Source organism: Crocodylus siamensis, chromosome 11 (assembly GCF_052110815.1).
Source record: "Crocodylus siamensis isolate JL-2025a chromosome 11, ASM5211081v1, whole genome shotgun sequence".
In the NCBI taxonomy this organism is placed as follows: domain Eukaryota; kingdom Metazoa; phylum Chordata; order Crocodylia; family Crocodylidae; genus Crocodylus; species Crocodylus siamensis.
This window is the reverse complement of record NC_143405.1, coordinates 3,508,855-3,530,097: the sequence shown is the minus strand read 5'-3', so window position 1 is coordinate 3,530,097 and position 21,243 is coordinate 3,508,855. Positions and strand designations below refer to the sequence as shown.

Below are 21,243 nucleotides of genomic sequence, written 5' to 3'. Positions count from 1 at the left end.
CGGGCCCCATCACGCTGGTGTGGCCTGTGCTCTCAGTGTGGCGCATCCCTGTGATTATTGCGGTAGGCAGGTTTCCTTTCAAAGACATCCCCGCGCAGCTCCGTCGTGCTCACTGAGATGTTAGTCGCACATCTGGATTTCACAATAGGCGGTTGTCTTCCACTGTTTGTTCAAAACCCCGGGCTCCTTTCCTTACGGTTTCGTTTGGAAGCGTCCAAGCCTCGTTCAGATGAATTCCCCTGCCTGCTCTGAGGCCTGTGTTTCAAGACCTCTCTTGGCTTTCCTAAAATATCTTTTTATTTATTTATTGTGCATAAGAGGCTGGCTCTCCCTCGCATCAGTTCTGAGGCTCATCTGGACGGTTACCTAAACATCTGCTTGAAGCCCACATCTTTCTTCATACTTTCCATCACAGCCCTCCTCTTGTGTAAGGTCTCTGTTGTGACCTTTGCTAAATATCAGTAATAATGTTTGCATCCTTCACCCCCACAGCACAAATGTGTACAGCTGAGCTAACTGCATAACTACGTTTGCTGAAAGCAGGAGTAGGTTGGACCATCCACAGAAGGATTACATACAGTCCTTCCTTCAGACTTAAATATTATCGAAAAGCACCGTATAACTTGCTCACTGTATGAATTGCACGACTGCCGTTTCTTTCTCTGGGCCCTACCCCTTTCCTTCAGATGTGTTCACATCCTGTCCTTGTTTAATTGGTAGCACGAGCCCCCGCAAATGAAGACTGAGGGGAACATTTCCAACACATCCTAGTGACTTCAGTTCTGTTTGCAAAAATGATTTAGGGACACAGGAACCGAAGTCCTCGAAAACGGGACTAAAACTCTTCAATCACTTCGGCACTCCTGAAAATTTTAATCCCAGGTCTTTTTTTATACTGTGGTTCTGTGAAAAGTCCTGACGCTGTATAAATGGTTATTATAAGTGCCTGAAGCTATCTTTTCATCTAGAAAGGACTTCTTCTTTCCAGTTAAATTACTGACTTGTTTTTCAGTGAAATCCTCTTAGTTCGGATGGACAGTGTAAAATGCAGCAGCTGCAGAAGGCATTCTACGCTGACTTCCCAGCATTGCTCAACTCGACTCGACCAACGCTGAGGATTTCAACAGATTTTAATGATTTTCAGACCCTGGATGCTCTGGGAGCTTCCTGGCCAGGCAGCAAAAATACCAGCAAGATTAGGACACGGTATTCGTTTTCCACTAACATCTGAGAATTCCCAGAGAAATTTATGTTTGACGCTTATTGTCAAAAGGTGCATTAACTGAGCGGGAGCTTGCCAAGATCTGCGCTGCTTAATAAGTCACTGTCCAGCCTGTGCATCTGCATGGAGACAGGGGCCGATACACGTTGTTCCAGCACAACGGAGACGAGTGATTCTCAAGTGCATCGCGGGGAGGAGCAAAAGCTGGGTCTGGTCTTGCCGCCACTCCAGTCAGCTGAAGGTTTGCTGCAGGCTTGAGTGGGAGAAGGACTGGACCCTTGCTTAAGGACTTCCTGAGAGATCCCAAGTAACTTTGCTCTGGACTCATTAAAAGCCAAATACTAGCCAGCAATACGGGCATATAGAGAGATTAATTGCCACCCCCTTAGGTTCTTTGTTGGAGCTCCTAAACAGTTACCCCCACTCCGGCATGTTTGTGGCGAGCCTCTAAATAGACCACTGGCAATATTTGAACTCAAAAACTTTAACGTCACAGGACAGGTCTCTGTTGCTTTGGACTGCAGGATGGACGCCGTCACCCAGTAGCAGAAGTAGGCTGTTGTAGTATTGCAGACGAGCTGCTGGAGAGGGACTTGACACACAACGGCTGTACTGCATCCCCGGGGGTGCAGTGGGTGGACGTACTCGCAGGCTCACTTCCTGGTGCACGCGCCGCACGGGCGAAGCAGGCGTATTGCTGCCCCACTCAACCTCACGGCATCGCACTGGAGGGCAGGGCAGATATGTGTCCCTCAGAGACTAACTGAATATGATCTACAGAGAGAAGCAGGGCTTCAAAATGGAAAGCTCTGCTTCCTGCCATCCCTTCGCAGCGTCTGATGAAGTAAGCCTGCTACCTAGAAACGCTTATGCTTTACCTCTCTGATTTAGTTCGTCTGTAAGGTGCAGCTCTAGCCTGCCTTCTGCTAGATTTGCATCAGCGGTATTTTTCTAGCTCCGGGGAAGTGTTTGACTTCGAAGTTTCTTGCTCTCTGACCACGTTAATCGAGGGAAGAAGCCCTTTCCCAGCTCTTGCGTGGCTTCTCGCCATTCTAACCCAAATCAAGCACGTGCTGGTTTGTGCAGGGGCTCAGACTGGGGTACAGGCTGCCCAAAGTGTGCCCTGAATATTACCTCTTGCCCAGGTCCCTGTACAGAGAAATGAGCACACATCGCCTCCATCCTCACATGACTCATGAGTGCTTACCACAGCAGGAACAAATGTTTTCCTTCCCAGCCCCTGCCATCTGGAAGGGCGCTTTTGTTCCTCTGCACCTCGTCAGCTGTCCATCCCTCTTCCACGCTCAGCTGATAAGTCTTGTCTCCGCCAGGGATGCCTTTTAATTTCTCTTTCTGGCCTTCTGAGCAAATATTTACTCTCTTTGTATACTGTGGCACGGCCTGCTGTAATGAATACCAGATTGTCCTTCATTATTGTCTTCTGGGATGAAGCCTCTGCAGATGACTCTGTGCAGAATGAATCTCTGTAGCTTCCAAGAGGCCTGTGCCTAGGCCTGCTACGCCCCTGCATTGCTAAGGGGCTGGGTGTGTGCGCCTGTGATAAAGACCCGGCTTCTGCAGCCCATCGTTGTAGTGACAGGGAGACAAGGAAGGAGCTCCCACGCTGCCCAGCTCCTGCGGAGGAAGGGAGAGCCCTCTTGCCTTTCCAGTCCCGGTGCACGCAGGGCGCCGCTCGTATTCTTCTCGCAGCTTTTTGCACAATGGCTCTGGGGATGAGTGGCACGAGCTCTGTCTCCATTGCAGGGCTTGGATATCTTGTTACAGCAGCTGTTGTGCTTTCAGCTGTGGTAAGTGACTGGCCATATAATTCAACATGCAAAACTTTTGTCTGTTAAGGAGCTATTTGCAAGGGTCACGCACTTTAACTTCCTGCAAACCGTTTTCCTGATTTTTGCTGGGAGCTTGGGAGTAATTAAGTGGTGCTGTCTGCGGAGCGGGGCTGTAAGGGCATATTGTTTTGTAAGTATTTGATGTCAGACTTCAGTTTAGGTATTGATTTAGCTGCTGACTTGCTACTCTGCTTCCCAATCTGCAGCTTTTTTCATTTTTGCCTCGCAAGTTGGGCATAAAGTTTGATTTTTGTCCTGTAACTGCTCTGAACTATCTCATTTCTCAAGTACTGGATGCTTGTAATATAACACCATTTTCATTTCTTCTTCCTTACGATCTTGTACTGCTAAAAGGCATAGTAGGCATGCTGTAGTGGATGGACAGAGTCCCTTTCTTAATCTAGAGCGTAATAGGGATGGATGATTTCTTCTTAGTATTATTCTGCTAGCCCCTTTCTTATGAAGCACCAACAGCATGTTGTTTCTGACAAGTAATTCAGGTAGGAAGGGGAAGGCAGTAAATGAGGAGGGTTCAGGGATGTCAGGGCAGTCTGCACAGCAGTGATGAACTATGTGCAGGCAGAAGCAGTGCAAAAGTGCCGATCTAGGAGGTGCATCCAAGTGTCTTAGACACTGGCGTGTGAAAGGCTTATTAGATCACTTCCCCACCAGCGATGGGCTCCCACCTTTTCCCATAGAGGTGAATAGTTTCTATAGGTTCGAGGAAAAGTGTGAAAGCCATTGTGCAAACCACATAAAATGTATAGCTGAAAGGCAAAAATATCTATTACTTACATCTTGCATGCAACAATTGTACAAGAGCAGTAGGCAGAGAGGGAATCCCCTTGTCCCGAGCCTGCCATGCAAATAAAGTCCTGACCAGCAAAGAACACAGCGCGGTGGTGGATGGCCGGGGCAAAAGTTACAGAAAGCAAAGACCAGAGGCTAGAAGAGGCTGGCAAGGAAGAAAGTCAGGAAACAGAGTTGGGTGGAAATGAAAAATAAAAGGCCGGTGGGGATTGTTCTTAGCTGAGGTCAGTGCAAGAGGCAGAGGGCGCTCCCAAACATGGCTGGGAATGGCGGTATAAAGGGTCCGGCAATGGTGCGACGTTTGAGACGAGCTTTTTTGTGCTGCGTAAGCTGAGCTGAAAACCTCTGTTGTATCCCCCTCAGCCTGTCAGCATGGTGGAGCACGCCGAATTCCTGAAAGCTGGGAAGGAGCCTGGCCTCCAGATCTGGAGGGTTGAGAAATTCGATTTGGTTCCCGTGCCAAAAAACCTGTATGGGGAGTTTTTCACTGGCGATTCCTATGTGGCTCTGAACACCATCCGGCAGCGGAGTGGCAATCTGCAGTACGACCTGCATTTCTGGTTAGGTGAGTTCTGCCGGGTGTGTCTGCAGCTGACACTTCCCTGCAGCCAGCAGCTCTGCAGGTCCTTCAGCGGCGCTGCTAGGATAGCAGGAACTATATTTTTTCTCATTAGTCTGGGGCTGTTACATGGCTTTTTTCCTGACAAGCACATGGAAGGCAAAACTGACATCCTAGGAGTCGCATATCTGTGTCCTTACAGGGCTTTTGATTCCAAAGGATTTCCAAATCTGTCTGCAGGCTGCACTCCTGCAGGCAGGACCTCTGGGCTGGAAGGTAGCCCAGCTTCTTAACTGAGAAAAGGGAGACACTGGGGCAAGGCTGTAGAGCAAATCTCTGCTGTTTTGCAAAGAGGCATGGGATTTTAGTGTCCACGCAGAGCAGACAGGACCTTGGTTAGAGACCCATCCTTAGTAAATGATGCAGTGGTGGATTTATCTGCCTCAGAAGGATGGAAGTCTGAAGTGATCCTCTTGGATCTGTGGTGTGCGTGTATTTGCAGTTGAAGAGTAGATTACCGTGGTGGCTGTCACAGAAATAGCTCTGCATTCGCATGCTGCACCAGCCTACGGCAGCACAGCATGGCCCTTCCCTTGCCCCGCGACGCGGGGGTGCCGCGAACGTGGAGGATCAGCAGGGTTTCAGCACTGTGCACTGTTAGATCGGTGGCCTCGCGGTATCAAACCATGCCAGAGACTGCCCAGGGTTCCTGACAGACCCGAGGGGCAAGCTGCTGTGGCGCTAGCCTGGTAGGACCACTTGGTTTTATAACTCCTGGTGAGACTGAGGCCAGTCCCACCCTGGGTCTTTACTGTAAGCAAATGAGACTTGGGAAAGAAGGTCCCTTATCTAATTATAATGAAAGCACCCGGCGGTAGAGGCCTTCCTAAAAGGTGGTCACCAGCCCTCTGGTTCTTTCTGAGAGCCTGTGCCCAGGTGAGCTGGTCGGCCGAGGCTGCGCTGGCTCTTCCTCTGACTTTGTCTTCCTTTGACTTCTAGGGGATGCCAGTTCCCAGGATGAGCGCGGTGCAGCTGCCATCTTCACTGTCCAAATGGACGAACATCTGCAGGGGAAGGCTGTCCAGCACCGAGAGGTGCAAGGGCACGAGTCCTCGACTTTTCTGGGATACTTCAAATCCGGCATCAAGTACAAAGTACGTCACTGCCGGACCGCCAGCTTGGCAGGGCTGGATCTGCCTCGTAAGGGGCCCCAGCCTGCGCACGGCGAGAGAAGGGAGACTTGCCTTCTTGTCAGCGGCTAGAAATAAATTCCTCCCCAGATGTTTTCAATGTGCCGACATTGGCAGGGCAGGGAGCTGTAACTCCCAGTGAGAAAGCCCAGGCTGGAGTCAGTACGCCGGAAGGAAGGCTCCCGGTAGTTTTAAAAAGCAGGGGTTTATTTTTCTATGACAGGGTGAGGAGGAGGAAAGTGTCCTGAGGCATCAGCAGATCACTTTGGAATTGGAAATCAGAGTTTTAAAGGCTTTGCGGAGTTAATGTCTCTCCATCACCCAACATTTTTGAGTCTCCCCCGCCTCCTGTCTCAGGTCCCTCAGTATCCATCATCCAGGTGGAGGAGCAGCACTAGGGAGTCCCTCTTCCCTAGCATTGCAAGCAAGTGGGACATAGCTGTCCATGTTAGCCACGGATTGGCAACTGCATGCCAAAACTCTTGCCAAGTGGCTGCTTTTTTTTCCATGTCTGGGATTTTCCTTCCATTTTCAGATTTGGCTTATTCGTGGTCCTAGGGTTTTCCATTCATTTTAATTTATAGGACTGGCTAAACTGGCCGATCATCTGACTTGCCTGAATCGTCTCATTTTCTGCTCAGTCTGAATCTTAATTTGGAGGATGTATCCTTGCTGAAAGAGTTTTAAACCTCCCCTTGGTGAAGCACAGTGAAAACGTTAGGGACCAGCAAATAAATCCTCTCTTGTATTTGTACAGAGTGAAAGAGTATGTGATAAGCAGTTGTCCAAAATAGGCTGTGCAAAGGGAGGTATTGTGTTCTAGGGACTACAGGAAAGGGTTAAGTGGTCAAAAGGCTTGAGTCCTATTCTCAATTCTGCCTCAGGCTAGGGGCACTCTGTCGGTGGCAGAAATGAGAGCGAGCGGTGAGGTTGGCCTAAGTGGAAGTAGGCACGTCGCCCAGGTGCGCGCCGGGCAGTCAGAAGGCTAGAACAGAGGAAGCATCCTCCATTTCCTGCGGCAGATGCTGACAGCCACAAATCTCGGCTGTGTTGCACCAGTTTTCCTGGGCACATAGTAGTTGCAATAGGAAATGTCATGATGATAGACACCGTGATCTGCGAAGGCACAGCAGGGACAGGAACAAGCTTGCCCTCCTGGCTGTTAGATGTCCTCAACTCTTGACAGACCCACCCACCCTCAGTCCCTTTCAGAGCAGGACTGCGAGTGTGAACTGTCCTTATCTTTCATTCTTTCAGGCTGGTGGGGTGGCTTCTGGCTTCAAGCACGTGGTTCCCAATGAAGTGACTGTCCAGAGGCTGCTGCAGGTTAAAGGCAAACGAGCACCCCGAGCTACCGAGGTCCCCGTGACCTGGAACAGCTTCAACAAAGGAGACTGCTTCATCCTTGACCTGGGCGCTGTGAGTCTGCAGCTAAAGCCTGCGCAGTTGACAAGCCGGGGCTGGGGAGAGGGGGCGATGTTTTGCTCTCCTTTAAGAGGGGGGCCATGAACTTAGTGGAGAAGCAGAGGCAAAGCACTCTCTTGGTCACCAGTGGTCTCACAGCCTGCAGCTGACCTTTCAGCTCTCCTAATGACGAGCTGGGACTCGAGCTGCATTGTCCTGGTGTGAAGAGTGGTGCAGGGCGCTCAGCCCCTGCTTCCCAGCCAGGCTCCAAGGCTGCCCCTTCCCTCATGGATGGTAACCACCTCCTGAAAGCCCTAGTGCCCTGCTCTCATTTGCCTCCCATCAGTCATACCATGCTTTCACCTCCTGAGCACTAGGGCTGCTCCAGCTCCTCATTTCACACCAGCAGCCCAGCCCCCTTAGCAGGTTAGAGTGAAAGGATTCAGCCCCCTGAGAAAACCCTGGGTTCGTAGCCCAGAAGTCTCTGAAACACCGTGCTTCTGTCTGTGCCTTGCAGGACATCCACCAGTGGTGCGGCTCCCAAAGCAACCGCCAGGAGCGCTTGAAGGCCACAATAGTGGCCAAGGGAATCCGGGATAACGAGCGGCACGGCCGAGCGAGGGTCTACGTCATGGAGGAAGGGTCGGAACGGGAGCAAATGCTGGAGGTGACTGTCTCGCGTGCTCACTCGGGTGCTGAGCAGAGCTCTGTCCGTGCATGCAGACCGCGTGGACTCCATTTCTGACTGTGCCACTGACTCACTGCATGGCCTTGGGCAAGTCCCTTCTGTGCCTTGGTTTCCCCATCCACTTCTGCCAGCCCGTGGTAAGACTGTGGCCAAATGGCTTGGAGGTGCTTTGATGGAACGGGCTGCCCAATGGCACAGGACTAGGATTATTTCAACCAAAGGACACGAACCAGAGTTTAGGGATCAGAATGTGTCAGTTTTGATGTCGTTGACCTAGAAGTTTCCCTTGTTTGCTCTTTGCGGTTGGAGCATCTGTGGCGCAGGAGCCCTCTTGGATTAACTAGCAGCGTTGTTTTCCTCTCTCTCAGGTTCTGGGACCAAAGCCTGATCTGCCAGAAGGAGTTGCTGATGAGCAACAAACTGATGCAGCCAATAGAAAGCTGGCTAAGCTGTACAAGGTAACAAGAAACAGCTGGACCCAGGCAGAGGCGCCTCATAAAAGGCGGAGTGTCTGCTGGGAAGTGCAACAGCTGGAGCTGGAAGGAGGAGGCCTGACGCACACTCATAGGCCTCCGATGTGGTTTTGGCACCCTGTGTTTACAAGACCCTCACTTAGAGATGCCACTTCTAATCCCCCACACTCCAGGCTTGCCCTTTTCAGGCCCTCCTGCCTTCCCTCCTGGGGGGAGGTTGCTGAAACCCTCAGAGTAGGCGTGCCCTGAGTCCCACACCGTTGCTGTATTAGGAAGGCCACGTTTAAAAGGACCGTGAGCCATGAATCCCCATTATGCCCCTAACTGCTGCATGTAGTACGGAAGGAAGCAGCCCTCCAGCTCCCCAGACGACACCTCTGAATTGTTGCTGCACTGCATTGTCACAGGTAACCAACGGGGCAGGGAACATGGTGGTCTCCCTGGTGGCAGCTGAGAACCCCTTCTCCCAGGCTGCGCTGATCTCAGATGACTGCTTCATCCTGGACCATGGCACTGATGGGAAAATCTTTGTGTGGAAAGGTACTGTGTGAGGAGAGTGGGCCGTAAAGACAGTCAGGCATGCACGGTCCCTGCTTCCAGTAATTAGGGGGTAGTACTAATGGGTCCAGAAATGCCCCTGATGCTGGAGCTCATTAGCTAGGAGCATCTCCTCTCTCCCTCTGTGCCATCCTGATGCCCCAGGGCCAGGGCAGATGCTCTTGCCTACAGCCTCTTTCTCTTGGCAGCTGCAGGCAGGGAGCGGACAGCAAGCACCTCGCCCGTGAGGTTCCTGCCCTCTGGCGGCCTGTCGAGCTCCGTGCATAGCTCCTCGCGGTCCTTTGAACTGACTGTGAACCACTGCCGAGTTAGGGGGGAATGGAACGGGGAGAAGGCAGCTTGCCACGATACGCTGCTTGCATTGTGCCACTGGACCGTCTCGTAGCGCATTCAGAGTAGAGCGTTATCCCCCACTCCTTGGCATCACTGCCAAGCTGAGTGTTACCTAGAAAGACTGATCCCTCTTGCAACAGAAGGGGTTTAACGTGGGCTGTGGAGAGAAGAGTTTTGCCTCTGAGTACAAAGCAGATAAGGTTTTTTTGCCCCCCTCTGTGACCTCTGCTCTTTGTTTGCATGAAAGGCAAGAAGGCCAACGCTGAAGAGAAGAAGGCCGCCCTGAGAACTGCCACAGAGTTCATTGAGAAGATGCAGTATCCCAAACACACCCAGGTACGGGGCAGTGGCGGGGCACTGGGGTGGCCGTGCCTTCTGCCCAGCTCTCAAACTTGATGTCTCCCAGACGAAGGGCACTGAGCCCAGGGCACTGTCTCCTGGTCACAGAGCACTCCTCCTGGGCTTTCAGACAGCTCCTCTTCCGTTGATCTGCCCTCGGACATAGATCTCTGCCGTCCCACCTGTCTTAGCATAATGCTGCCATCTGAGTCCTTGCAATCCCTCCCTGCAGGAGTATTATTCTTCTCTCTCAAAGGCTGTCCATCAGGGAGACTCCAAGGACTATCCCAAGGGATAATTGCTACCCTTGCTAGGCTTGGCAGTTTCAGTCCCTGCAATCTCTATCTTATTCGCAAAGGATCTTCAGACTCCTGCTCTCTGAATCCTGTCCTGCCCCCAGGCCTGTTAGAGGAGCTGATCTGCTCCCCCTGTGTTCTCCAATCCATTCTCCCCACCATGCACAAGCATTTTGAGGCAGGTTTGTGTTTCTCATTTTAAGCAACTTCCTCCCTCAGTTTGCCACACCCTTTCCAGGTGTATCACGTGGAGCTAATGGATCTCCCAGGTCTTAAATAGCCTCTGTGCAGGTCCCAGGAAGCTGGAGAGAGGCTTTTTGGGGGAGGAAATTGTGAGTTCCTTTGGTTAGACTGAGGAGCAGTGCCTAATATAATCTCCCAGGAGAGGACTTCTTACAAGGGTTTTTATTATTATGATCACCAGCAACTGATTTTTCTGTCCTTGCTGGAAGTCTCTAAACTGTTTGGCTTTCAGAGTGGTTTGTTCCATGAACAATCCTAGAATGTGCTTTTAGGGTTATGTGTTTATTGTAGTGGTTTAGACTTTTCCAGGGTTGAGCACACGTACTGGCTGAGAGCAACTGATGCTTCCCAGGCTGTGGTCATGGAGCTGGTACTGCACGAATGTAGGATGCTCGTGATAGGACTGGGCAGAGAAGAACATGTGGAGACACTGATTGCCAAGGCTGTCACTGCGGAGCCTGCGAGTCCCCCACACCCTCCAGGGTCAACTTGACTAAGTGCATGTTTGCAACTTCACGTTTCTCTGTTGTCTGCAATACCACTCCTTGTGGTTGGGTGGTACAACCTCAGTGGAGGGGCTTCAGGGATTTTTTTCCCCCTCTTTTGGCCCCACGTCCGCCAGCGACGTGGTAGAGAGCAGCTGGAACCACAGCCCTGCCAAGCATAGAGCAAGAGTCCCCCTAACAGGCCACTTCCCTTGTTTCAGATCCAAGTCCTGCCCGAGGAAGGCGAAACGCCTTTGTTCAAGCAGTTCTTCAAGAACTGGCGGGACAGGGACCAGACGGAGGGGCTAGGGGTGGCCTATGTCTCCAGCCACATTGCCAACATCGATAAGGTGCCTTTTGATGCTGCTACACTGCACACCTCCAAGCCTATGGCTGCCCAGCATGGCATGGAAGACGACGGCTCTGGCAACAAGCAGGTAAAGCAGCAGCGGAGAGGTAACATAGAGGCATCAGCCCCACCATGGGCCAGTCCCCTCCTTGCTTCTTCCACTGCCTGATGCTTGGTACGAGAGGAGGGGAAGTGGCTGCAAGATGTGCCCCTGGCGTTGTGAGCTTGTGCTCCGAAGCCAGGGTGGAGTTTGGTCCAGAAGGGCTAAGCACTGATGTCCCCTTCTCTCTGCTCCCCATCTTCAAATGCAAACCAAAAGGAGCTCCTGGCCCAGGCTTTCTCCTTTGGGAATGTGGCAAAGCTGAGACAGCTCCTGCCTTCATCTGGGGTAACTGCGAAACCTCCAAGCCAGCAAAGCACCCACCTGCCCAGGGGCACTTGCATGTGCCCAAGTAGCTGTGAGGTTGTTGCTGAATTCAGCCAAGGTTTTGGGCTGAGGACAGGAGGGTTATGGATGTGACGGCAAAGGCCCTGTGCGAGTCAGCCCGTGGTGGGAGGGGTTGCGGTCTGTTCTCGTCGCTCCCCGGCAGGTGGTGCTGCAGGGCCGTGGCTGGTGGGAAGCTGAACCCGGGAAGGAGCTACTGAAAACAGCACTGTTTATTATGTGACGTTTGTTCCCATTTCACCGAGTTGGGACATTTCTGCCCCCCCAATCCTTTTGTAGATTTGGAGAATAGAAGGCTCTGCTAAAGTGGCTGTGGATCCCTCGAGCTACGGCCAGTTTTACGGCGGAGACAGCTACATTATCTTGTATGACTACAGGCACGGAGGCAAGCAGGGACAGATCATCTACACTTGGTAAGAGCTTTTCTGGTGCCGAAGGGCTAGAGAAGCTGGGCAGGCAAAGATCCTGCAGTCCAGCCGCAGGAGAAGCAGCGACCGCTCGCCCAGGGACCTCGGGGCAGTGGGTTCCCCCCTAGAGAGCCTGCCCCGGCCAACAGCATGCCAGCATGGAAAATAGTGGGTGGGTTAACTGCAAGGCAAGAAAGGGTCAGTGTAGAAAGTGACCGTGCCTGGTTGTGTTGGACACAGTGGTTACACTCCCTTTGGCCGAAGCTCAAGCTCTTTCTTTGTGGGCTCCACCTCCTTGGCAAACCATAGAATTGACTTTTTGCACACTGCCTTCTTCCTGCCGCTTGCTCGCTCAGTGGGAGGCTTGTTGTCACAAGATTTCCTAGGCCTGTTTTCTGTGCAAGGCTCGGTTCAAGCAGCCCCGCAGAGGCCTCCTTCCCAACAGATTCCTCGGGAGCCGGGAGAAAGCAGTAGCCCCAGCAAGGGGAGGAGGGTGGGGGTTTTTTTGTTTTCTGTGGCGTATATGCCTTTTTGAGGAGTGTAGGTGAGCTGTTAAGCTAGTTATTTCAGTGTGGGAGCTGAAGCAAGTGTGTTGTTAAATCAGCTACCCTGGGGACGGGGCGACCTGGGAATCGAGATGCACAGAGATCCCTGCTCAGGCGCCCTGCCTTATCCTGTTCCCCCATGCCCAGCCCAGTATTCGTGGTCACCAAGTGCTGAGCGAGTTGGTTAACAGCTGCTTTGGTGATGGTGCTGAGGCCCCAGGACAAAGGTCTTAGATGTGCTGTGCTTTTTTTCCCGCTCCCCAGGCAAGGTGCGAACTCCTCCCAGGATGAAATCGCCACCTCTGCCTTCCTCACTGTGCAGCTGGACGAGGAACTGGGAGGCACCCCGGTGCAGGTAACTGAAACCACGGCAGCCGAAAGTAGGGCACACGCAGGCAAGGTGGCTTCCTTCACACCTTGCTAATTCACAGGCACTAATGAACCCTGCACCCTGATGTTTGGGGTGAAGTGTGGAGAGCTGACACTGCTTCCTGGCAGAAAGGAGAGGAAACACTTTGAATATATTTAGCTCAGCTTTGTGTAGGGAGAGGTGCTGGTGACCTAAATGCAAACCCCCAGAGTTGGCTCAGACATCTATTTTTTTCCCTCCTTTGCTTTATTTAACATCCAAGTGAGAGGAGAACGGCATAGGGGTGAGGAGACCGCTTCTGCCACCAGTGAGCCAATGCAGGATGGAGAAGTGGTTGAGCGGCAGATGCATCGTCCACTGTTTCTAGAAGGGACCATGCCAGGGTGGTGACCTATTCAGAAGGGCTGCTGAATGCAGCAAGTTGGGTTTAACTTTCTGCTTCTCTGTCTCTCTCTCCCCTTTACATTTCTTCCTCTTATCTCCATGTTTGGCCTTTTTAAAGCACATATCACTTTATGATCTAAGCATTGTGCAAGACCTACAAATGTCAGTGCAGACAGCACTGGGGTAGGAAGGATGCTTTCTCCTCCGCCCACCCCAGGGGTTAAAGCCCTGAGCGGGTAAAGGAGGAAGGGAGTGGAAAGGTCATTTAAGAAGCGTGGTTTTTAGAAGACAAAGATCGTAACTCCTCGGAGCACGTGATGCATAGCTGTTATGCAACAAAAGCAGACATGGGCCTGAAATCCATCCCAGGGCTAGCACCATGGGAGGATTCAGCATCCTCCCCTGACTATCGTATGAGTGGCGTATGGTACTGTGCGGCAACAGGGCCTCACTCAGATTTGTTACTGAACGTGTTTATCTGGTGCCAGAGCCCAGCCACAGTGTCCAGCAGGGCAGGGGCTGCAGCAGAAGAGCTTTTTGGGAGAGGCTTTGTGCCGAGGGAAGGCAGCAGCGCCGAGCCAAGGAGAAGTGGGAATCAGTGAGTCAGCACTTGGCAGCTGCGCTCCCTGTTAACGGTTCCTGGTAGCATGCGCTCCTGTTGCTATGCGAGAAGCTGGCTTTACAGATGTCTCCAGCGTGACTAGGGACACTGTAATTACCGTGGCTTGCAGCTTCTGCCTCGATGGGCTGCTCTCCCTTAAACGGAGCTGGTCAGGATGAGTGATGACGAGGTGGCTGTTGGGCTGGTTAGCTTGAAGGCCTCTGATTTCCCTTACAATAGTCATTGCTGTTTCTAGTAGGGTACTGCTGCTTTTGTGGGCCCCCGTTATGGCAGTCTTGAGGGTGGTGGTGACTTCGGGCTTCCTTCTTACAGAAACGAGTGGTGCAGGGGAAAGAGCCACCTCATCTCATGAGCATGTTCGGTGGGAAGCCTTTGATCATCAACAAGGGTGGGACCTCCAGGGACGGAGGCCAGACGGCACCTGCAAATACACGTCTGTTCCAGGTCCGCTCAAGCACCTCTGGAGCTACCCGAGCAGTGGAGGTATGTGATGGAGAAGCCAGCCAGCCAAATGTGGGGTTTACGGGCAGGCCGGGAACATGCTCCTTCAGTTCTTGCTGTACTGTATTCCCTCTTGGAGCAGAAATAATGCCAGGTTAACCTTTCAGCAGGACTTGCCCTGAATTGAAACAAACATCCAAGGTCCCTTCTGACTCAAACATCTATGAAACTTTTTGCAGTCTAGATAAGATACCATGAGCTTCCCCTTCTCCCATGGGTAAATAGTAATAACCAACACGTTCCCTTAAGTTTACTGCTACCACCCAGTACTGTTTGAAGGGCTTTTCACAAGAGGCAGAGGGATTGTTTCATCCTCATTATATCAAATGGCCAGTCTCTGCGGCAGCACGCAGCCCCTTGCTAGCAGCGCATAACAATGTGACTCTCCAGCTGAGGATGAAGTGACAAGTACCCGATCCTGAAACAGAGCTTGTGCCAGGACACAGGTTAATATCCACATTCGTGTAAAAAAAGAAAAAGCAATTGAGTCACAGATGGTGAGAGAAGCTGTTTTCTCAGTAGCTGTCTAGCCCCATCATGGGGTGCTGGTCTGGTGCCAATTGATGAGCTTGGAGGTTTCCCATCTTTCTTAAACATCCTACTATTGAGGATGCTGAGATCCGGTAGGATCACAGCCCTGTATCAGACATGTACATGTCAATCAGATGCACACAAACCACTTCTTTACTCTTCTTGTTATTAGTTAACTCCCCGACTCATTTTTTCAAACATGAGTCAAATATGTGCAGGACACCAGTCTCCTTCACCCTAGCATGGTGGTGTGGATTATCCTTTAGCTTCAGCAAAATTAGCTGCAACTTGCAAGCATGCTGTCTCTGCTTTAGCCACTGACACTTGTATGGTGGTTGGTACAAGCCAATTCACAGCAGCAGGAAAGACAGAGTCACCAGTGCTGATGGTGGCTCTTCAGGAACCGGCAGTGTCCAAATTATGGACCTCTTTGCTAATCCATTTTGATTTTCAGCTGGATCCTGTTGCCAGTGAGTTGAATTCCAACGATGCCTTTGTCCTAAAAACTCCCTCCGCTGCTTACCTTTGGGAGGGCCAAGGGGCCAGCGCCACTGAGAAGTCTGGAGCTCAAGAGCTGCTCAAGATCCTGGGAGTTCGCCCTGTACAAGTTGCTGAGGGCAGCGAGCCAGGTGAGGGAGACACGACTTGACCTTCTGGCTGTAACTCCTTGCCCATCTTATAGTTGGACCAAGGGTGTTTACTTTGACCTTGTTGCCAGAAGCCAAATCATCTAGGGAAACAAGGTTCCTTTTCCAAGGCAGTCATCGCCACTAGGCTCTGTACTTGAACAGGTAATAGAAGAGCCCAGGCACCTAGCCATGGTGTTAGAGTTAATAGAGAGCAATAAGGACCCATTAGCTCCCAATGCAAATTCTTTTCCCTTTAAGGAGCCAGGGGATTCTGCGTTGATTCCCTCCATCCTCGTGCATCCATCCCTGGTCTTTGACAGGGCTGTTCCTTGGTGCCAGTAGTGTCCACTCTCTTCATCAGTTAGCAATAATGCCATGGGACTGTCTTCCTACACAGTGGGTCATGGTCAGACAAGGTGCAAGCATGAACTGGTGACTGCATCTGCTCTGGCCTGGATGAGTTTAGTGAGGTTACCCTTTATTTTTATTCCCTGGCATTGCCCTCCCCCTTCCAGGATCTTGGCTTCCTCTGTGAGTCTGCAGTTGGCCTTAGCTTCATTACTACATGCTTTAGTTCCCTCTGATGTGCTACCTGGTGGAGATGTATTCTGCTGTCTCAGTCAGTGAATTACATGGTCAGAATGGCAGGTCTCAGGGGGCAAGGTGCATACCTGGGATGCCCCAGTTATTCTGGATAAGGAGATTCATAGTGGCTGCTCCAGGGGCAGGTTTGTGCACAGCGGGGTGCATTGCTGAGGCATGGAATGGCTCCTTCAAACGCCTTTGATACACTCGTATGGCAACTGTATGGGTGTGAAATGGATGCCCACACTGGTGGCTCTCAGATCCCCTTAAGCAGTGATGGGTGGATGTGGTGCGGGCAGGAGGAACATCCTCATCCCACTGTCTCTTGCAGATGGCTTTTGGGAAGCACTGGGTGGAAAGGCAGCTTATCGTACCTCCCCACGGCTGAAGGACAAGAAGATGGATGCTAACCCCCCTCGCCTCTTTGCTTGCTCAAACAAGAGTGGACGTTTTATTGTGAGTGTTTTGGGGTCTAACTGGAGGCTGTTCTCAATGATTTACACATCTGGCTACTAGGTCCAGAGACAGTCCTCCAATCCTTGGCCCAAGCTGCACCTTCACCAGTCTGGTTACAGTGCTGCTTCCCAGTTAATGCACCTGGCTTCCCCCATAGTGGTGTCAGCAGTGCTTCCCTGCAAAGACAGCTGCAAAATCCTTAGCCCTGTTGCTGCTATAGCAATTTGCCGTGGTGTTAAGCTAGGGCTCCTTTGGCTGGGGTTAGCGTTCAGGCTCCACTGACTATCTTGGAAGCGCTCCAAGTGGGAGGAATTGTGAGCACATGCATAAAACCATGGCTTTCCTGGGTAAACTGTGATTGAATTTGTCTCTTTGGCAAAGACTAGGGTGGATGGACGTGTTGTGTGGTCAGGAGCCATGCGAGCACCTCTTCGCCTTGCAGTGAATGCAATGCATTCCTAAGTTGGTATCTACTGGCAGGGAAAAAATGATGCAAACATGGCTCAGAATAACACAGGTTTTCCCTTGAGTATGTGATTTTTTTACCCCCTTAAACATAATTCTTTTCAGATTGAAGAGGTTCCCGGGGAGCTGACCCAGGATGACCTTGCCGTAGATGATGTCATGATCCTTGACACATGGGACCAGGTACCATCGAGTTAATTTAACTAGGAGGGAAGCAAAGACGTGCTATGTACAGAAGAGATCCACAGTTATGGAAAAGTTATGATACCACAGGATCATTTGGCCAGCAGAGGATAGATTAGATATTTAAACCATATTGATTTTTAATCTAAAGGATGGATAAAGTTGCATTCCTATAGTTTCCTCTGTTCAGCTGATTGTCCAAATGGAATGTGTTTTGCTGGAATCAGTGCAGTCTATTTACAACTTTGAGCCTGTAAACTCCTGGAGGACAGGAGTTTATTCCCATACCTTCTCTGTGTGTGACTGAGCATGAGGTCAGCACCCAGTGGTTCATTTTTATTAACTTCCTGTGTCATTAAGGAAAACAGAAGGCTCCTTGGTCACTTGCACAAATCAAGCAACCAGTCTGTATATGGGAATGCTACAGCTGGTTAAAACAACAATATAGGTCAGATGGCAGCTGGTTCTTCCTGCTGTCAGAATAGGGTAACTGTACCGGCCATTGTTCACATCGTTGTGATTTATCATTTGGGAAAAAAGTTCTCTCTCAAGCTATGCCAGAAGCATTAACAGCTTCATTTATAGTTATGAGTGGATCAGCCGTTCAGCCAAACAGTATGGCTTTTTCCAGTTCTATATCATGCCTCTGTTTCCTCACTGAGACCTTTTCTGACTTCGTTTCAGAGGCAGATTGCTCCTAAAGTTGTTTGTGATCTTTCATTTGTAGGTCTTTGTCTGGATTGGAAATGAAGCACAGGAAGAAGAAAAGACTGAGGCCTTGGCATCTGGTGAGACCATCATATTTTTTTCTAAATAACTCCTCTCTCCTTTATTCCACCTCTGGCTAGACCACAGGGAGCAGGGAGTTCCATCTTTCAAACAGCTGCTATCTTTATGACAAGATAAAAGTACAGACTGCCGGATTGATGAGGAAACCCTTGTATCTAGAACAGCTTGGTATGATCCCTGTAGCTTGGTGCAAGCAGGCACTGGTTGTTGGACAAACCATATTCATCTTCCAGCAAACTTAGGCTATGTAAATGGCTTTTACTTAATGACTAGAAGAAACGCAGTAATTTTCTGCCTTGACGCATACTCTTTAAGCTTTGTATCTAACTGTGTGGATGAGCATGAGACTCTTGTCCCCTCAAAATGTTCAAATTTAAGATGCAAAAGGTAACAAAGTCAGGGGAGGGAATAACTGTTGTTAATGAAAATCAAAATCCTTGATATGAGTCAAAAGATCACCCCAGATATGATGAGAAATGATGGCATAACTTTACAGTTTAAATACTGATGCTTGTTAGCGGCTCTGCTACGTAACTCATGAGCAAAGAGCATTCCTGATTTGAATCCTTCCAGATACTTGGCTTGTGATTGAAAACATCTCCTGGGACACTGCTACACACCCACACACACCTGCTGTGACCTTGTTGGCAGAGTCACCTGTTTATTAATAATTAAAAAAAAAAAGCTTGAGGCCTCGTTTTCTAAGTCTCTGCCATGCAGTGAGCTTTTTCCAGAGCCTCATTCGATGATCACGCTACAAAAATTGTCATGATTTGATGGGCTTTCCTTCTTGCCTGTTCACAGCTAAAAGGTACATTGAGACTGATCCAGCTATCCGAGATAAGAGAACTCCTATTACTGTCGTCAAGCAAGGGTTGGAACCACCCACCTTCTCTGGCTGGTTCCTGGGCTGGGATGATGATTACTGGACTGTTGATCCTCTGCAAAGAGCCATGGATGAACTGGCTGCCTAAGCGAAAAGCATTTTTCTTTTGGAGTAGAGTCAGCTCGGTGCCTTCACTACCTACAAGTGCTACTTCCTCCTGCAGGACACACATTAATGCGGCAACTGTTTTTAATAGCCAGATAGCTGTGCAATAATTAAAGAATTTAATGACCAGTCATATCACCCTTCCTGCTGCTTTAAATATGGTATTTAATACAATAAAGCTTATACAGAACAAGTGAAGACTAAAAAAGTTGTTGTATTTCAATTATTGGGAGGAACACCCTGTGGAGCCAAATTTAAGCTGTTTTGACATAAATGCACTTTAAAAAAGTCTACCTAGCTTGTGATGTTTTTACATACACATTTGCTGCAGAATGCAAGTCTTTCTGCTGACTGATCAGCTACTAAAACTTGCACTAAATTACTGCATGAAACAAGCCAGTGATTAGGAAACAAATTAGATCAGAAAAAGGGTGGAAAACAAGATACAAAGTAAAAGATAAAATTAGGAGGGAAATGACATGGATATGTTATGAAGTGCAGAAATAAACTAGAGGCTAGCTGTTAATAGGTATCCTAAATACATGAGTTTTGTGCCCCTTGAAACTGGGTTGTCAGAGCTAATGATCCCTTCATTTTTGGAGTTCTAACAAATTAGCTCTGGTCACTTGCTTCTTCTATTAACCTGCTGCTATCAGCTGGAGTAGAGCTCCTAGTGCTAATTGCTAATGCATTTTCAGCTACGGAGAGAAATCCTGAGTCCCTAGGCCTAGGGCTGGAATATGCAAAAAGAGGGATGCCATGTAAATACACCGGTGGATACAACATACTTCCACACATGGCATCTTCCACAGAACAGTTCAGAGCAGCAGCTGGTTTCATGCCATAAAATATGGTGTGCTCCTGCTCCCCTGGAGGGAATAAAAGCTTATATTTTTTAATTTTCCTTCTTAACTGTTTTTAACATGAGTCTCCTGCAAAAGCATCTTGTTTTCCTCCCCAAGTGGACACTGATGGTTTCAGCATGCAGCACAAGGCTTTTATTAAAAACCAGATGATGGTTCCTTGAAATATAAGCTAGTGGGGAGATACCTGGTGAAAGAAAAAGCAAGGTCATTAGGCCAAATAGATGGAGATTGGTGATGTGTTATCATAGACCCTCTTCTTGTTGCCGTTCTTGAGTCTGTAAATGCAATGCATTTTAACAAAACGCTAAGTGGAGGGTCTGCCAGCTTTTCCAGGCAAGGTGTTGTGCAAGGGCAGGAGTTTGACCCAGGCTCAAATTGCATCAGACTGGAAACTTCCCCTTTCAGCTCCTGAAGAATAGCCGAATGGATTTTTCTTTACACAATGAGAGTATAAAACACCTTCATATTTTAGTTTTGAAGAAAAGTATGTCATGCTTAACCTTTAAAGAGAGCAGTATAATGAAGTATAATTGTGTTCACATTTACTAGTCCTTTATTCCTCCCTACCCTCTCTCTAACAGGTCTTCTGCTTACTGTAAGACACCAAAAACCTGCTTGTCCCTATACAAATCTGCTATTTCTAAGAAGACTAAGACAACCTTGAGACTTTTATCTTTTACAGGAAGTGGTTTATGTGGAGAGGGAGACAATCATAAGCCCTTCATTCTCTGCTTGTACAGGAAGAGATGACTTCAAGATAGAACTTATTAAAGCTTTGTGCCTAGCATTTTTAGGGTGGAACTGGCCTTTATTTAAAGAAGTTGCTTGTAAGAAACAGACACCAAACCAAAATCTATTTAATCTGGTAGCAATTTCTGGGACTTTCCCAGTTACTTTCTGTGATTCACCTCATTTGGCTCAAGGGTTAACAGCAACTCAGAAAATAAGGCCTGAAGAAAGCTGAGTTTCTAATTCTTTTGGTTTTTATGCTAGGCATTCACCTGGACCAGTCATTGGTAATGAAACTGATACCCAAGTAGATCACTTATGCTCTCACCCCCTGAGAGGTGGTGAATGGGTAGATCCATAGGCATCGCATTTACCCAAAGAACCCCATCTGCCTAGGTCTCTAGAAGCATTGTATTCAAGACAAAGGGTGAGTAGGGCAACTTTTGCAACAGATAGCCTGATAAATGGGTGAATACACTGGTAGTAGAAAAAAAAAATCGAGAGCATCACACCTGTACTCCCAGACAGTCCATATCAAGCTGGAGAACTGATGTCACTTGTGCTACACGTATTTCAACAGAATGAGCATAGCACCAGGTGCTGGTGTAAGTCAGTCAGCTACATAACACAAGTTGGATGACTGTGATGCAAACTCTGCTCATGCCAAACTGCAATACCACTCATCATTCATGAAAGGATGGTATCCTGTTACATAGAGTAGGAAAAACCCCTGACTCGGATAAGTGTGAAAGACGAGGGGTACATAGGTACATTTAGGAGATGGTACATGTGTTGCAGGGGGACAACTTGGTTCTTGTGAAAGTGGGATGAAACCAGAAGGTAAGTTTCAGTATTGTGTTTGTATTACACTTACTGCAGGAGAATGCAGCCAGATGAAACGGTTACAAATTAATCTTAATCCTGGCAGGATTGTAGGAAAAACTAG

At 49.4% G+C, this 21,243-nt stretch overlaps 1 protein-coding gene across 5 annotated transcripts in view; it reads left to right on the top strand.

The window, feature by feature from the left end:
• GSN (gelsolin) overlaps positions 1-18,910 on the top strand; it is a 33,422-nt gene extending 14,512 nt beyond the window's left edge. For 3 of the 5 annotated variants that reach the window (XM_090021129.1, XM_090021128.1, XM_090021127.1), the window contains 16 exons: positions 4,246-4,447; positions 5,441-5,595; positions 6,889-7,050; positions 7,553-7,702; positions 8,092-8,181; positions 8,604-8,736; positions 9,335-9,423; positions 10,672-10,887; positions 11,524-11,657; positions 12,461-12,551; positions 13,885-14,055; positions 15,059-15,233; positions 16,150-16,274; positions 16,845-16,922; positions 17,650-17,710; positions 18,516-18,910. In XM_090021129.1, coding sequence (XP_089877255.1) covers positions 4,255-4,447; positions 5,441-5,595; positions 6,889-7,050; positions 7,553-7,702; positions 8,092-8,181; positions 8,604-8,736; positions 9,335-9,423; positions 10,672-10,887; positions 11,524-11,657; positions 12,461-12,551; positions 13,885-14,055; positions 15,059-15,233; positions 16,150-16,274; positions 16,845-16,922; positions 17,650-17,710; positions 18,516-18,685 — 2,193 coding nt within the window. In that variant the 5' untranslated portion in view covers positions 4,246-4,254 and the 3' untranslated portion in view covers positions 18,686-18,910. Of the gene's footprint in view, positions 1-1,976; positions 2,067-2,798; positions 3,031-4,245; positions 4,448-5,440; positions 5,596-6,888; positions 7,051-7,552; positions 7,703-8,091; positions 8,182-8,603; positions 8,737-9,334; positions 9,424-10,671; positions 10,888-11,523; positions 11,658-12,460; positions 12,552-13,884; positions 14,056-15,058; positions 15,234-16,149; positions 16,275-16,844; positions 16,923-17,649; positions 17,711-18,515 lie in introns of those variants that run through there. The other 2 variants (XM_090021126.1, XM_090021124.1) reach the window with 2 other exon arrangements.
• The last annotated feature ends 2,333 nt before the right edge of the window (positions 18,911-21,243 follow it).